Source organism: Canis lupus, chromosome 27 (genome assembly GCF_011100685.1).
Source record: "Canis lupus familiaris isolate Mischka breed German Shepherd chromosome 27, alternate assembly UU_Cfam_GSD_1.0, whole genome shotgun sequence".
NCBI classification, from domain to species: Eukaryota; Metazoa; Chordata; class Mammalia; order Carnivora; family Canidae; genus Canis; species Canis lupus.
The window spans coordinates 25157176-25173023 of NC_049248.1; the positions used below are offsets into that span (position 1 = coordinate 25157176).

The following is a 15848-nucleotide window of genomic DNA, read 5'->3' on the forward strand; positions in this document are numbered from 1 at the left end:
CTGGGTGGCTCAGCGGCTTTTAGCACCAGCTTCGGCCCAGGGCGTGATCCTGGAGCCCCGGGATCGAGTCCCGGGTCGGGCTCCCTGCATGGAGCCTGCTTCTCTCTCCGCCTGTCTCTCTCATGCATAAATAAATAAAAGATTTTATTTATTTATTTATTTATGAGAGACAAAGAGAGAGAGAGGAAAGAGAGAGAGGCAGAGACAGGCTCCACGCAGGGAGCCCGACGCGGGACTCGATCCCGGGGCTCCAGGATCACGCCCTGGGCTGCAGGCGGGCGCCAAACCGCTGAGCCACCACCCGGGGATCCCCAATAAGTAAAATAAAAAAAAAACACAAAAAACAAAGAACAACCTCCTGGGTTTGGAGTGAGGAAAACCGACAGCCACGGACACGCCCGCGCAGCCCGCGTGGGGTGCTCGAGGCGCACAGGGCTGGGCCCAGGGTCCCGCGCCCCCTCCCGCGGCCCTGCGGGCGCTGCGTCCCGTCCCGGCGGTTGGCAGTTGGCGGCCCCCGCGGCCTCCCCCCGCCTCCCCCCGCCGGCTCCCTGGGGCCTCCGCAGGCCCGGCGGCCGCTCCAAATGTTTTCCATATTTGTTCAGCCTCCGTAATCCGAACCCCGGGGCCGGCCCAGCGCGCCCAGCGCCGGCCCCGCGCTCCGCGCTCCGCGCTCGGGCCCCGCGCCGCCCCCGCCCCCGCGCCCGCCCCCGCCCCCGCGCCGCCAGCAGCCCCCGCACGGCCATGGGCGAGGACCGGCAGCCCCGCGGGCCGCGCAGGCAGGGGGGGGCCGCCGCCGCCGACGCCGCCGCCGCCGCCGCGCCCGACGACCCGGGGCCGAAGCCCGGCGCGGGGGCCCCCAAGGAGCGCGGGGAGGAGGCGGCCCGGACGTGCTGCGGCTGCCGCTTCCCGCTGCTGCTCGCGCTGCTGCAGCTGGCGCTGGGCATCGCCGTGACCGTGGTGGGCTTTCTCATGGCGAGCGTCAGCCCCTCCCTGCTAGTCAGGGACACTCCGTTTTGGGCCGGGATCATCGTAAGCATCGAGTGCGGGGGTCGGAGCGCGTTCGCCCGCCAGGAACGCGCAGCCGCTTGGTGGAGCCCGGACTAACCCGACTGCATGCGCCCTCCCCCGCCGCCCCCTAACTGGCGCTGCGCTCGGTGGGCCCGGGGCGGGGGCGGGGGCGGGGGCGGGGGGCTCTGCGGCGCCTTGCAGAGCTCCGGAGCTCGGGAGGCACGGGCTGGGCTGCTCGGGCTGCTCACGTGGAACCTTCTGGACGACAGCAGCAGACTCACTTTGGCTCTGTCCTCACCCTGGTCCCCGGAACCCCACCCTGGTCTCTAGATAACTAACAGAAAGTGGAGTGAGGTCGTGCAGGAGGAGCCGGTCAGGAGAAAGCCTGCCCTTGCGGTTTGCCACGCTGGGTGGCATTCAGCTGGTTTATTTTATTTTATTTTATTTTATTTTATTTTATTTTATTTTATTTTATTTTTTTACCTTTGAGATTTCAGGAGTAAGTTTTATAGAATAATGTTTGAAGGCAGGAAACGGGAATGCAGCAAGCACGGCCTTCATATGCTGGAGTCTAATGGGAAAAACCCAGGGGCTGGCCCTGGCAGGAGTATATTTGGGGACTCTGCTAACGGATGTACTGTTCTAAGCAGAACACTGGTCAGCTGTTGGGAGGGAGTGTGCAAACACGCAGCATACTTGGCGTCATTAAATGGACTCTTTGCTGTGAAATGGGTGCCATTTATGGAGCGCCTAGTGTTTCTTGTCCTGCTAGAGGCCTTACATTTATGATTTCTAAGCCCCACATCATCCTTATGGGACAGTTACTATCATTTCGTTTCGCAGATGAGAAAACTGAGGGCAGGCTCCCCCAGGGTCGTGAGTTGGCAAAGTTGGGAGGTCAGCCAAGTCCATTCCTTTCTGCACCAGTCTGCGTCTGCCCTTTCCTCACCGAGCCACGCTGCCACCACATTTAATTCGTAATTTTAATGTTCTGTTTCAGTGCCTTGAGGCTTACTGAAAGTTCTCTCATGGGCATTCAGTTTGCAATTTTTTACTTGATTTGATTCGTGAAACGACACTTGGAGGTGGGAACTGTCACCCCCACTTTGGACAGGGGGAAGCAGGCTAAGAGAAGTTAAATGACATTCTCAAGGCCCAGAGATTAAAAGTGGTGGAGCCGAGTGACACTAAAGTGCATGCTTCTGGCTCCTGGTTTCATACTGCATCATGCCTGCTCTTACTGACCGCAGGAACTGTAACTCATAAAACTACCCACAAAATAATTTTTTATCGGGGACAGATGTTAAAAGCACCTGATAAATATGCATCGATGTAGGTATTTTCTAATTAAGATTATTTGAACTCACAAATTCTTGCGGAGTAATTTAAAACTTTTAATTTGTGTACTAAGAAGTCCCATGAAATTATCATGATTGGAGTTTTCTAAATCAAGTAATTTTAAAAATAGCTTTTCACTAAGATATACCAGGTATTTTAGTCACCTAAATGACTGTCAAGATACAGGGGAGAAAAGTCTGTCCTTTTAAGACCTGGTGAATGAAAAGAAAGAAGGAATGAAACTCCTTTGAACATCACTTGCAAGTGTGTCTTTTATCCTTCCTTTATTTCAACTTTAAAAAGTCCAGTACCAAAAAAGCAAGTTAGATGGGAAAAAAATGCATCTTAATGTTTCAGGCACAAACATATGAATCATTCAACTCTGAAATTTCATGAGCTCCTATTGGGAGCATCACGTGCTCCTAATTGCCTTGGAAGCTCCCCGAGTGTGATACAAAGAACATTGTGGACAGCCAGGTTTCTGTTCTTTCTAGTTTTCCAGTTTATAAATGAGCCATTGGAAGTTTGCTTGTACTGCATCGTAGCCCTGACGGTACCTGTGATCCGAAGTTTTCTTTCAACAGAGAATTTGTGGAGAGAAAAGCAGTTAGTGGAGACAGGTGAGGAGGGTCTCTAGGAGCCAGGTGACAAAACCTCTCCTCCCAGCTGGGCCAGAGTTGCAGGCTCCAACAGACACCGTGCTTGTCGTCCTCATCTGGCTGTCTGTGGTCGGTCACAGACACTCTTCCAAACTTTCAGTGAAGGGAAGGGACAGGGAGGCCGGATGAGAAAGGACAGAAGCATAAACATCACGCCGGGTACTGAGTCATACAGGTTGGGCATTATTTGCTGAATAACTTGGGGCAAGTTACTTAACCTCTCTAGGCTTCCATTTCCTCATCGATGAAATCAGAACCGTAATAATTCCTACCTCTTGGGGCTGTTGTGAGAATTAAATAAATTAATACGTGTTCTCATACGTAGAGCAGTGCTGGCTAATGGTAAGCGCTTAGCGGACTAGCTTTTTTTATTTATTAGCAGAGATGCAATCACTGGGAGTGACCATCATTCTTCAAATTCGAGGCTGCTCTATTTTGTCTCTAGTCTTGTGGAATAGTTATTTCAGACTTGCTGCATTCCCTAGACCAGTTGGGCTCTGAAGGTGATGTCAATTTGACCGTCTCAACTTTCTCTGTTCGTAGCCAAATTACTATTAGCAATCTTACGGTATTAGATTAGTCCAGTACCTTCTGTATCTCTCTGGAGACTTACAACATATAACTTGGAGGAAAGAGACCTCCTCAGTGCCATTTCCCCCAGGGATATGGAGTGATTGTGGTGGGGGGATATCCTCCGAGGAATACTGAAACGTTTGCCCTGTTGAGGAGATCTGCTTAGACCAAAACAGTACAGGTCAGTCCCAGGGGCTGAGGCAAAGTCAAAACCCACTTTGGTAATTTAGGCTGAATTCAAGCAGGGGTCCCCAGACTGTGCACCAACCCCATCAACAACAGCTCTAATGCTTCCCTCTTCTCTTTCTCTATATATTGGTTGTCTCTTACCATAGAGCACTTATTTCATTTTACAAAGGTTCCTATCCCATTACGTTGGCATTTCGGGAGCACCATTCTCCTCACAGAATCTGGGGAGGTGGGTAAATCCACCTAGGTGGCTTCTCATTGACCAATGTCTGGGTGACCTGATGAGTATTCAGTGAGCTTCTATCTGGCTATAAACTGAAGAAGTCCTTAATGATCTGTGATCAGAGATTTATGTCCTATGGAATTTTAGGAAAACAAGTATGTCTTGCATATGCATAAAGGTGACTTCCTTCATCCTCCGTCAGAGAGATGATTGAAGTCCTTTTATTTCAATTACAAAGGATTCCTTTATAGGAAAAAAATATGGAATGGAACCACTATAGAGACTAGGTAACGTGTAAAAGTGCCATTCTCCTCCTAAAATTCTTTATAAATGGTTTGAGGGTTGTAAGTTGTAAATCACACCACAATGACAATACAAAGTGAAACAGGGTCTTTGAGGATGACCTTGGTTAGGGGTAGGGGATCCTAGGAGATAAAAGTCTGCTTTGCATTTCATTCTGTTAATGGTTTGAGTAGTTGGGTCAAACAGGCATTTAGGTTTGTTCATCATTCCAGAATTTTTATTGATAAAAAATGTGTATGGACCGAAGGAGTCCAAGAATTCTTGCTCAAATGCATACAGTTTTGGCTTAGGTGATATGTAACATGTTTGAACTTTGGCTTATTTTTCTTCATGCAGTAACATTTGTTGGAGGTGTCTGCTGTGCTAGGCATTGGTCTTAAAAATAGTGAACCATATACCAGGAGATCTCTAGAGATCCTGACGGACATGTGCCCTTATCACATCTGACAGTAATGAATACTTCCGATTAAAAAATTTAACCTACACAAATATTTTTAAAGCCCATTTACCTTTTGAAGTATTTCATTTACAGTGATTTATTTGCTTTGGCATCTCTACTCTGAAGTCAATTTAAGAGCAAACTCTTGCCTCTTATCCTCAGTGGGGATGTGTAGTATTCGGAAGTCTCTTGGCCCTTGTAGGGAACATTCCCATGGAAAGAAGGAATTTGCCTTATTGTGGTTTTCAGGTTTCCTCATAATTTCTCCATTGCTCCCATATCCCACTCAGCTAGATTAAAAACCCTGAGATATATATACCACATTAATCACATTAGAAAGTTTAAGGAAAGGGCTTAAAAGGAAGGGAAGAGTATTTCCTTTCCTTAATGTCATTCATAAAACTCATCATATGAATCTGTAATGATTAAGAGCCCTGTCAAGAATTTCAATAACAGTTTTCATATGTTAACTTACTCTAAGGAATTCAAAATGCAGGTGTATTCAGACTTTAAAATCTATTTTTAACCTTGGCTTAATGGAAGGGAAAATTGGGTGGTTATTTATTTTAAAACAGAATATACTCTGAAACACACAAGGAGATATATGACATATAGCAAGTAAGGAGCAGATATTATCATCCATAATTTATAAGTAGAAAGACTAAGTGAGACATGATGATTTGGCTACATGATTTGATCATGGTTATAGGAGAAACTGGAAGTGAGGTTTGGCTCTCGGATTTTGGATAGACGCTAAAAAAGTCAAGAGGCTAAAAGTGGTGTCAGTTTTCCATATAGGTAGATTGACATTTGAGAAAGCTAATCTGGAATTATGTTGCTAGGAACACATTACATAGTAATACATTATTTTTAATACCGGGACTTTGATATGCTTCCAAGATCGAATATTGTATTTCTGGTGCCACTGGGAAATAATTTTAATTATAGCAACTGTCACAGGTTTGTTAGAGACTGAGGAGTGATAATTATATGGCCTAACTCAGTCTCCACTGAGTGTATATATGATAAATAATGGTAGGAAAAATATCTTACAGGTTCATGAAGTTTTCCTAGTAAGTATAAAAATGGAATATGACAATTAATTTGGCAAAATAAATAATTTTAACAAGTGTATGAAAATAAAAGGGAATATTTGAGAATTTGGTGACCTGTTTCCCTGAAAGAATCTTAGAATAAAGAATAAGGAAGGTTAGGACTGGACAGGATCATTAGGAGAAATGTATTTTCACCTCTATCACTAGCCTCATACTAAGCCACACATACTGAGGCCAAAGAAGTGCTTATTTAATGAGGAAGTTATCCCTGGATCTTCTTTCTCTTTTTAAAATAAGGAGGAGAAGTAGTGGGTCATGGTATTTTTCAGTCCTGTAGTGTGCATATATTTAACGCAGAAAGTTAATCTCTAGAAACTTTTGAGATATCAATCATTTGTTTTTATGGTAGAAATACTAGTGCATAGAATTTGGGGGTAATCAAATAAAACAAGAAGCAATTTCTTGTCTTTAAGTATAGTGTATGTCCATGGGACTCCTATGTATCCCTGGACACATACTGGGTACCCAAGTCAGGGTTGAAGTAAACTCTGTTTCAGACTTGCTATCATCATAGCTTCTGTTTGAACTTGCGACAACCCATTTTTTAAACTATGGTTTGAGGAATGACACATAGTTGTGTTTTACAATACAGACAGACTTAAGCTTATTGACAACTTTTTTTTTAAGATTTTTAATTTATTTATTAGAGACACACAGAGCAAGAGACACACACACAGGCAGAGGGAGAAGCAGGCTCCCTGTAGGGAGCCTGATGCGGGACTCGATCCCGGGACTCCCGGATCACAGCCTGAAAGCGGTGCTGAACCGCTAACCCACCAGCGCTGCCCTATTGATAACTTTTTAAAGAACTATTTGGTAACAATAAGGAATGTGTTATTCTCCATTTTGGGCTCCTGGGTTCCAGAAATATCCAGGATACACTAACTTAGTATTACTGAGATGTTTTATTTCCTGTTATAAAATGACTACAGGATTAAAAAAAAAAAAAAAGAGGAAAAAAGAGGTCATTTGACTTTTTTGCATATCTCTAGGTAGAATCAATTAGGACAAATTAGGATTGATGAGGCTGAATGCCTCATGTCTTCCTTCTACAAAGAAAACAAATGGCACAGATTTCCCAATTTAGTCTATGAGTTTCACCGTTAGCCGATGAGATCCACTTTGAATTTGTTCTGAGGACACGAATTGTTCTCTTGTCTTTTTCTTGCCTTTAGTTGTCTGTGGCATTTGTACTAAGGGCACTCTTTACCTGGGTCCACTTGCCGGTGTTCCACCCTGAAGAGTTAGCATCAACATCAAAGGATCCACACAAGGCTCCATGAAGAGCTCAGTATGCATATTTCCATGTTGCTGTGGGACAGGAATGGAATCTAGTCATTAAACTTTAATTAGATGTCATTTCACTGCAGCCTAGAGAAATGCTGATCAGAAAGAGCCCCTCAGCATCTACAGCTGGATGGGACCTCATGATGTCATATTTTAGCTCAAGTTATTTCTTGCTGTGAATATTCAAGTCCAGGTTTATGACAATGAGCTCATAAGCTAAAGGTGAATTTTTTTTTTTTAAGTGGATGTTGGTAACAGTATTTATAACATAAACCGTGTAAAAGCCTATTTCAGAGACACATCCTCTTTTAGATTTTTTGGACGCTGCCTCATCTCAGTGTATTGAGATAAAACTTGGCAGGAGTAACTGTCAGATGCCTGAGAGACACAGCTCACTGGATCACCCTGGTTAATTTTAAAATTCATGTGTGTACACTTACGTGTACGGCATTAACTAAGATGCATTTTCCTTTCCGTCTTCGTGAGCTCCAGCAGGTTCTGTTCAGGTCTCTCCTCCTGGCTTGCAGACAGCTGCTTTCTCCCTGTGTGCTTCCATGGGCTTCCTTCTGGGCCTATGCTTGGAGAGGGAGCAAGATCTCTCTTCCTCTTTGGCCACTCGTCCTCTTGGATTATGACCTCACCCTTATGACCTCACTTAACCTTATTATGTCCTAAAAGCCCTGTCTCCAAATTCAGTCACCTTGGGGGTTAGGGCTTAAACAAAGGATTTTGGGGAGGACACTGTTCCATCCATAGCACTTTGAGTGAGGAATATAAATTCATACAACCACCTCGGGGTTCCTTAATCTTGTTTCGTAGCTTATTCATGAAGGCCCTAGGGCTTCCACTGAAACAGCCAGAAGCCTGAATGTTCTGATGAGAATTTTGAGCCAGTGAACTGATAGGCAGGGGTGCAGCCGGGTGGCATGGCTCTGTGCTCATGCCCTGGTGAGACGTATAGAGGAGGTGGTTTTTACTGCATTTATAGATAGCTGCTTTTGTCAAATTTCTGTAAAAATAAAGTGCAGTCGTTTCAACTAGTGTCTGCAATTCTCAGGCTAGCTTAGGCGTTTCATTTGCTACCTTAGCTCTTGAAGGCATAGGAACCACTGTTTAGTAAATTTCTGCCTTTCTTTTCTGTTCTGAGAGTGACTCACTGTCAGGATCTAGTGAAATGACACCTTGCCTTCTGAGGGAAACGAGGGTGGTCTGCTGAGCGGTGGCCTTCTTCTGATGGGCAGTGAACTCATGCTTGGTGTTTCTAGAACTCAAGGGAAGTCACCTCTCAGGTCTTTATACTGTGCAGCTGTTTCTTTTTCTTTTTCTTTCTTTTTTAAGATTTTATTTATATGGGGATCCCTGGGTGGCTCAGCGGTTTAGTACCTGCCTTTAGCCCAGGGTGCGATCCTGGAGTCCTGGGATCGAGTCCCACGTCGGGCTTCCGGCATGGGGCCTGCTTCTCCCTCTGCCTGTGTCTCTGCCTCCCTCTCTCTCTCTCTCTCTCTCTCTCTTTCTCTGTCTATCATAAATAAATAATCTTAAAAAAAAAGATTTTATTTATATATACACGAGAGACACAGAGGCAGAGACACAGACAGAGGGAGAAGCAGGCTCCATGCAGGGAGCCTGATGTGGGATTCGATCCCAGGACCATGGGATCATGACCTGAGCCGAAGGCAGATGCTGAGCCACCCAAGTGCCCCACTGCTGTTGTTTTCATTTTATTTTTTAAGATTTATTTATTTACTTATTTATGATAGACATAGAGAGGGAGAGAGAGAGGCAGAGACACAGGAGGAAGGAGAAGCAGGCTCCCTGCTGGGAACCAGATGTGGGACTCGATCCTGGGACCCCAGGATCACGTCCTGGGCCAAAGGCAGGCGCTAAACTGCTGAGCCACACAGGGATCCCCTGTTTTCATTTTTGATGATGGTTCTGCAGATGACCAGGTCACCAGTCACTATGGCATGGGTCAGAATAAAACCCAGGAGTTGTTCCCACCTAGGTCTCATAAGGTTACAGCCTAGAAGCCTGTGTCTCCTTAGTAGATCACTGCATTTGACAGGTCTTCTCACAGAATCCTGTCTGTTCAGCTAGAAGTCCTGAATTGGGCTCTGCTTTCCTTTATCAAGTGCCACACAACCCAAACCATCCCAGAGGAAAAGATGAGAGAAGACTATCTAGAACTGTCCAGTATGCCACCTTCCAACAGTTGATCCAGTCCGGGCCCAGGAGGAGGAGCACACACAAGACATGGCCCAAGTTCCAGGGGCATCCTGCCATGTCTCCAGTTTGATCTTGGAGCATATTTAAAGTTGACACTGTAGAGCCATGTCCCCTGCCTAACAGCCATGAGTGCGTTTCAGGGCTGTGTTCCATGGGTGCCAGCAAAAGGCCAGTCAGTGACTGGAAAGCAAAGGGTTTTGCTCACAGACAGCATTCTCAGTTGCTGCTGAAGAAGTTCTGTCGGGGACCTACTTCTCTTGTTGCAGAAATGAGCAATCCTCCGCCCTGGCTGGGAGAGGCTGCCAGAAACATCGAGGATGCTGTCTTAGTGGCATCCCACTCAACTGTTGTTTTGAAAGTGTTTGATTCAGCATTCATTGTAACGAGCCATTAAAAAACCCTTTAAGATAGGTTATTACCAAGGAAGGCCTCTCTTGTGTGGAAGATAATGACAGGTGACAAGAAAAGAAGGGGAATTGCTAATGTGTTAACTAGACCCTGACTAGGGAGAGAATTTTGGCTTTATTACTATGGAAAAAAAAAAAGTAACACCAGCTTCCTTCTCAAGTATCAGGTGTGGCACACGTATCAGGCCATTAGGCTCAGGCTGAGTCTTATCTCACATTTAGCTGTGCCAGGAAAGCTATGATGGAAGGCCTTTTACAAGATAAGGGAAATAACATTTCAGTGTTCATCATTTCTGCTGGAGGGCCGAGTGTGCTGTTCACGTAGGGAGAATGCAGGATGACCGTCACCACCTCCAGGACCACATATAGATGAGAGACAGAATCCAGCCTTTTTAGTTTACATTTTACAAGTTCCAAAGGGTTATGCATTTCTCCCATGCAATCAGCCAGTCAGATTCTGAAACAGAAGGATCGAACCCACGCAGGTTGGCTTCGTCTCTTAATCTTTTCGTGAACAAGTAGTTTGGGAAGCCCATAAAGCGTTTCGATCTGAGTTAAAGGGCTCTGAGACCAAACAGAATTTTTAAAATGAACATAGGGTGACCATAACTATTGTGTTATAGAACCTTCAGTAAATAATTCTCATTCAGTCACCGAATCTAGTGCGTCACAAATTTTTCCACCTCGAGACCTCCCTAAGGCCTCGCTCCCCTTTTCCCTGTCCTCACACACATCACAAAAAGCTCAGTGTCTAGCTAACCCATGTTGCCATGGAAGGGAACAGGAGAAATGCTAGAGAGGTTGCAGGCTGCTTGGGGACACTGACCCCTTCATTTTCAAAAGGACAAAACACTTTTCAAAGGAGAAGTAATATTACTATATATTACTTAATGTTACATTATAGCCTTTTTTTTTTTTTTCTTTTAAGAAGTGCTCTCCATTAGAAAAGCCACTTGGTAATATTTTCTAAAGGTTGAACAGGATGGTTCTTATTTACACCCTTGTTACAGTGTTACATAATTGAATTTATATTGATTTACTGTGTAATTTCTATATACTGTACTATTTCATGAATTTTTATTTATTGTACTGTTTCAGATATATGAACCCAGGTTATTCAGGTAGAATTATCTCTGCAATCATTTATAAAGTGGGGCCTAATTTGAGAACCTACTTAATTATGGCTGAGTAATAAGATCCAGTAGGCAAAATCCACATTTACAAGATTCCTTTCCCTTTTGCGGACTTGAAAAATCCAAAAGTGAAACAAATGAATTATAGGTTGTTTATTTTTCCCACAAATCTGTAGCAATTCTATCCCTTCTATTGATTCATGGGAAATGCTAGAACACAATCTTTGTTTATCTTACATTCTTTGAAAATGGATAATTTTGTAAATGTAGGTAGTTATCAAATTTATTGGAGATTAGTTTCTTTTTTTTTTTTTTTTGGAGATTAGTTTCTGATAAATCATCACGAGTGAGTTAGGTAGTTGGTAAGAACAGAAACAGAAGTCTACATAAGAAAGAAGACTTAAAGTTTTCACATTTAAAAAAATTTACTTTGTTTAAAAAAAGATTATTTATTTATTTATCATGAGAGACACAGAGAAAGAGAGGCAGAGACACAGAGGGAGAAGTGGACTCCCTGCAGGGAGCCCAATGCCGGATTAGATCCCAGGACCCCGGATCATGACCTGAGCTGAAGGCAGACTCTGCTCAACCACTGAGCCACCCAAGTACCCCCTAAAAACTTACTTTGAGAGAGCAGGGCAGAAGGAGAGGGAGAGAGAGAATCTGAAGCAGACTCCCCGCTGAGCACAGAATCCACCTAGGGGCTCAATCTCACCACCCCGAGATCACGACCTTCACCAAAATCTCGACTTGAGCTGAAATTAAGAGTTGGCCACTTAACTGACCAAGCCACCCCGGAACCCCCCAAATTTTCACATCTTTGCCTGTCTCCCTTGGTCTTTCCATATGCCAGGTACAGTGTCCACAGGAGTTTAGTGTCTGGGAGAGGACACACATACAACCAACTACAATATAATTTTAAAAACTGGGTACTGGGGTGCCTGGGGGGCTCAATGGTTGAGGGTCTGCCTTCAGCTCAGGTCATGATCCCAGGGTCCTGGAATTGAGTCCCGCATTGGGCTCCCCATGGGGAGCCTGCTTCTCCTTCTGCCTGTGTCTCTGCCTCTCTCTCTGTGTGTCTCAAATAAATAAATAAATAAATAAATAAATAAATAAATAAATAAAATCTTAAAACAAACAAACAAACAAACAAACAAACAAACAAACAGGTACTAAGGTGATGCCCTGAAGACAGTAGCACCATGGAAGCTGTGATTAACCCTGTTCAGGGAGGGTCAGAAAAGGCAAGGTAAGGGAGGTCAGAAATTACAGGACAGGCATCAGTTTTGGAATATAACAAATGTAGGAAGAATCCTGGCTCTATCAATCTGTAGCCATTTCCAAAAATTTTTGGTTTTACTCCTATTGTCATTTTTGTGTGGGCTTAAATAAGTATAAGGAGCTCTCTGCAATTCTGTAATTATTTTTAAATTATGAACACTTTCAAGTATATAATAACATGTAAAGAAGAAGACAACCACCTACTTATACCCAGATTTGTCATTTTAATATTTTGTCATAATTGTTTTTTTTTTTTTTAAGAAAGAAAACATTATAGTACCTGTTTCTTTCTTGGTCCTATTCACTTGCCCCCCCCTCCTTATTTGGTATTTATCATACCTATGTGTATTTTCCTACTTTCTTCCGTGTATATAACCACGACCAATAATCAATTGTTTTATGTTTTAAATTTTATATAGATGGTAGCATAACATCATTTTTGTTCAACATTGTTATTGAGATTCACTTATAATAGTACACCAATAGCATTCATTCACTTTTGCTATATTGTATTTCATTATAGGAATATACAACAATGTATTTATTCTCCTGTTAACGAAAACTTAGGTTATTTTCAAAACTTATTATTTTTTTTTTGCAATGACAAAATATCGCAATGGACATTCTTTTCCATGGCTCCCTGTGCACGTATTTCAGCTTAACAATAACCCACAACCCTCGGACCAATTTGTGCACGTATTTCAAAGATTCTTTAGGGCACATTCCTAGAAATTGAATTATTGGATCATAAGACATAGGCATCTTCAACTTGATAGCTATTGCCAAATCAGGACCACAAAGCCACAGTTGTATGAATTCATGTTCCCACCAAGTTAGAACTCCCACCAATCTACAACTTGTCATCATTAGTTACTGTTAGGCAACTTGAATTTTTGCCCATCTTATTTATGTACAATATCATGTTTTAATTTATGTTTTTCTGATTACTATAGTAGTTGAACATTTTTTAATGTTTATCAGCCATTTTATTTGTTTTCTAGCATTTATTTACTCCACAAATATTTTCTATGAGTTGTTTCTTATTTTTTAAAAAGATTTTATTTATTTATTCATGAGAGACACACAGAGAGGGGGGCAGAGACAGAGGCAGAGGGAGAAGCAGGCTCCATGCAGGGAGCCCGATGTGGGACTCGATCCCCGTGTACCAGGATCACGCCCTGAGCTGAAGGCAGACACTCAACCACTGAGCCACCCGGGCTTCCCATTTGTTCCTTACTTATTGATATATAGGATTTCTTATCTTTGTAATTTAACCATTGTGATTTTAGTTACTGCAGATATCTTCTTACTTGGCATCACACCTTTTATCCTTGTTCATGGTGTGTTTGTTGTGAATAAGATTTAATTCTAACATATTTATATTTATCAATTTTGGGGGTAGGTGCTTTGATATATTTTAAAGGAATCTGTCTCCAAGTTATAAAGATATTTTTTTCAATTGTGTTCCAAAAATGTTGAAGGTTTGCTTTTGTATTTTTATCTTTATGTGTTCTAACTTTTTTGCATATGACATGAGGTAGTAGAGTCTTGTTTTTCTCACACAAATTATTGTTTTAGTACTATGTTTAATGAATAATTGGCCCTTTCTATACTGAACTGCTATGTCCATCTCTCATCTATCAGCTTTTCATATTAGATTTGAGGATTGTGTCTGTGAACCTTTTTGCTGGCATCACTTGATTCGCCATTCACTGTGCTGATACCACAATGTTTGAATTAATGGCACCACGATACTCCTTGTGATAAGGGGGTAGCATAAGCAGCCTCCCACCAAACTCCTCACTCCCTTCTTATTCTACTTCCAAATTGCCTTGGTGAGACTTAGCTGCGTTCTCTTCCATCTATATTTCAGGGCTGGCTTTTGAAGTTCTAAGAAAAATACTTTTGCTATTTTCATTTGATTTGTACTTTATATACATAAGCAAAGAATCTCTCTCCATTCATCTGATGTTCTACAGTTTAGTTACAATGTACCAAATGCAGATTTTCTTTGTATTTTTCCTAGTGGGGACTTGCTGTGTTTCCTCGATCTAAGAATTTTATGTTTCATCAATTCTGAAAAAATTTCAGAATATGTTTAATATTTGAAAAACCATTTTTATTTTTTTTCTTCAAATCCTGGCTCTCTTCAGTCTCTCCATCTGAAATTACTGTCAGAGGTATGTCTGGACCTCCTTATCTCATCTTTCCTGTTTCTCACCCTCTCTGCTATGTGCTCTGTCTCTCCGTAGTTTGGATTATTCCTTAGCTCTATCTTCTACTTCACTGTTCCCCTTTTCAGTTGAGTTTAATCTATCCAGGCTTTCAATCCAATGTTGTTGTTGTTGTTTTTTTTTCTAATTTCTAGAACTTCTATTTCATTTTTGCTGATGTTTTATTTTTAAACATATTTCTGGTGTTTTTTAAAGTGTCCTTTTTTTAATTCATGTTTTCGATTTCTTTCTTCATGGCCTCAATTACTTTGAATGTACTCTTTTTTATAGGTTCTATTCTTTATTATTTGAAATTCATAAGCTTTAATTCTTAGACTATGTGTGTCTGTGTGTACACATACACTTAATGCACGCAAGTGTTAGCCTTTGCTAATGAATTGATTATTTGTTTGCTCTAATTGGTTTGTGAGCTCATTTTCCAAGAGGCTTTCTTTATATGTAATAATTTGATGTGGTGTATTTGAGGGTGTAACTCTTCCAAATGGTTTGTGTTGCCAGGTGTCCCAGTGATATCATGAGCCTAGAGCCACCTTTTTTTTTTTTAATTTAACCTATTTATTATGGAAAATTTCAAGCATACAAAAAATAGATCAAATAGTACCATGTACACCTATGTTCCCATCACCCAGCTTCAAAAATCATAAACTTATGATTGATCTTGCCCCTTTGTATACTCCTATACTTCACACCCACATATCCTATATTGGTTTATTTTGAAGTAAATCCCAGATATTATATCGTTTCATCCATAAATACTTCACTATGTAAGTCAAAAGATGAAGACTAAAAAATAATCAAAATACTAATCATCCCTAACAAGTTAACAATTTCTTAATAGGACCAAATCAGTGTTCAAATATCCGTGATTAACTCATGAATATTTCTTCACAGTTTGTCAGAATCAGGATCCCAATAAGATCTATACACTGCAATGAGTTCATATATTTATGTTTCTTTTACTCAAAGATTTACCCTTTTTCCTTTCTATCAAAGCCCCCATACCTCTCTCTCTCCCTTCCTTCCCCCTTCCCTTCCTTTTTCTCTCCCCCTCACAATTTTTTGTTGAAAAAATTCAAGGTTTTGTTTTTTTTCAGGACTGCTTTCATGTTACTTTCTCAAAATCTCCACCTCCACCTCCACCCCCACCATCAGCTAAGACAGAACAATTGTTTTGATGACTTCCAGTGCTAGTGAGTTCATTATTTTCTAGTCATGTAAGGGTGTGGCCATTTGAGAGGCCTAGCTTTATGCCATGGTCTTATCCCCATCTCTTAGTCTGTAGAAGCTCAGAGCATTTTAAAGTATTTTATAACATGAGGGTTTCATATAAGTTAATCCTTAATAGTATGCAGAAATAACACTTCTTGATATTTTTTTTTTTTTAATTCTTCTTTGGATCAACTTGCAGGCTTTACCTCTCTGAGTCACAATTT

At 42.1% G+C, this 15848-nt stretch overlaps 1 protein-coding gene across 1 annotated transcript in view; it reads left to right on the forward strand.

Moving 5' to 3' along the window:
* The first annotated feature begins 658 nt into the window (after positions 1 to 658).
* The window catches only part of SSPN (sarcospan), a 37091-nt gene continuing 21901 nt past the window's right edge, over positions 659 to 15848 (forward strand). The window contains exon 1 of the mRNA XM_038577121.1: positions 659 to 1029. Within this exon, the coding sequence (XP_038433049.1) occupies positions 742 to 1029 (288 nt within the window). The 5' untranslated portion in view covers positions 659 to 741. The remainder of the gene's footprint in view (positions 1030 to 15848) is intronic.